General features: G+C 52.2%; 1 protein-coding gene across 1 annotated transcript in view; it reads right to left on the reverse strand.

The window, feature by feature from the left end:
- Positions 1 to 324, reverse strand: part of EMH_0047390 (uncharacterized protein) — a gene marked incomplete at both ends in the record, with an annotated part of 1595 nt that overhangs the window by 132 nt on the left and 1139 nt on the right. Inside the window, 2 exons of the mRNA XM_013496274.1 lie at positions 1 to 63; positions 294 to 322. Coding sequence (XP_013351728.1) covers positions 1 to 63; positions 294 to 322 — 92 coding nt within the window. The remainder of the gene's footprint in view (positions 64 to 293; positions 323 to 324) is intronic.

The following is a 324-nucleotide window of genomic DNA, read 5'->3' on the forward strand; positions in this document are numbered from 1 at the left end:
CAGGCTTGCGAGGGCATACTGACGCTCTTGAGCCACCATCTCTGGGGGGAGGTCCTCTGCTCTCTGAAGTCCATAGACAAGCAAAACCCTAAACCCTAAACCCTAAACCCTAAACCCTAAACCACAATGCGGCTGAGCAGCGCGGCCCCACCACTAAACCCTGAACCCCCTACACAGCTGGCTAGGCTCTAGGGATAGGGTTTAGTGTATAGGGTTTAGCATAAGGGTTTAGGGTTTAGGGTTAGGGTTTAGAGCTAGGGTTTAGGGTTTAGGGTTTAGGGTTTGCAGCTCACTACCGCGAGTGGTTTTGCTGCTGCAATGTGA

This window comes from Eimeria mitis, genomic scaffold (assembly GCF_000499745.2).
Source record: "Eimeria mitis Houghton genomic scaffold, Emh_scaff2017, whole genome shotgun sequence".
NCBI lineage: Eukaryota > Apicomplexa > Conoidasida > Eucoccidiorida > Eimeriidae > Eimeria > Eimeria mitis.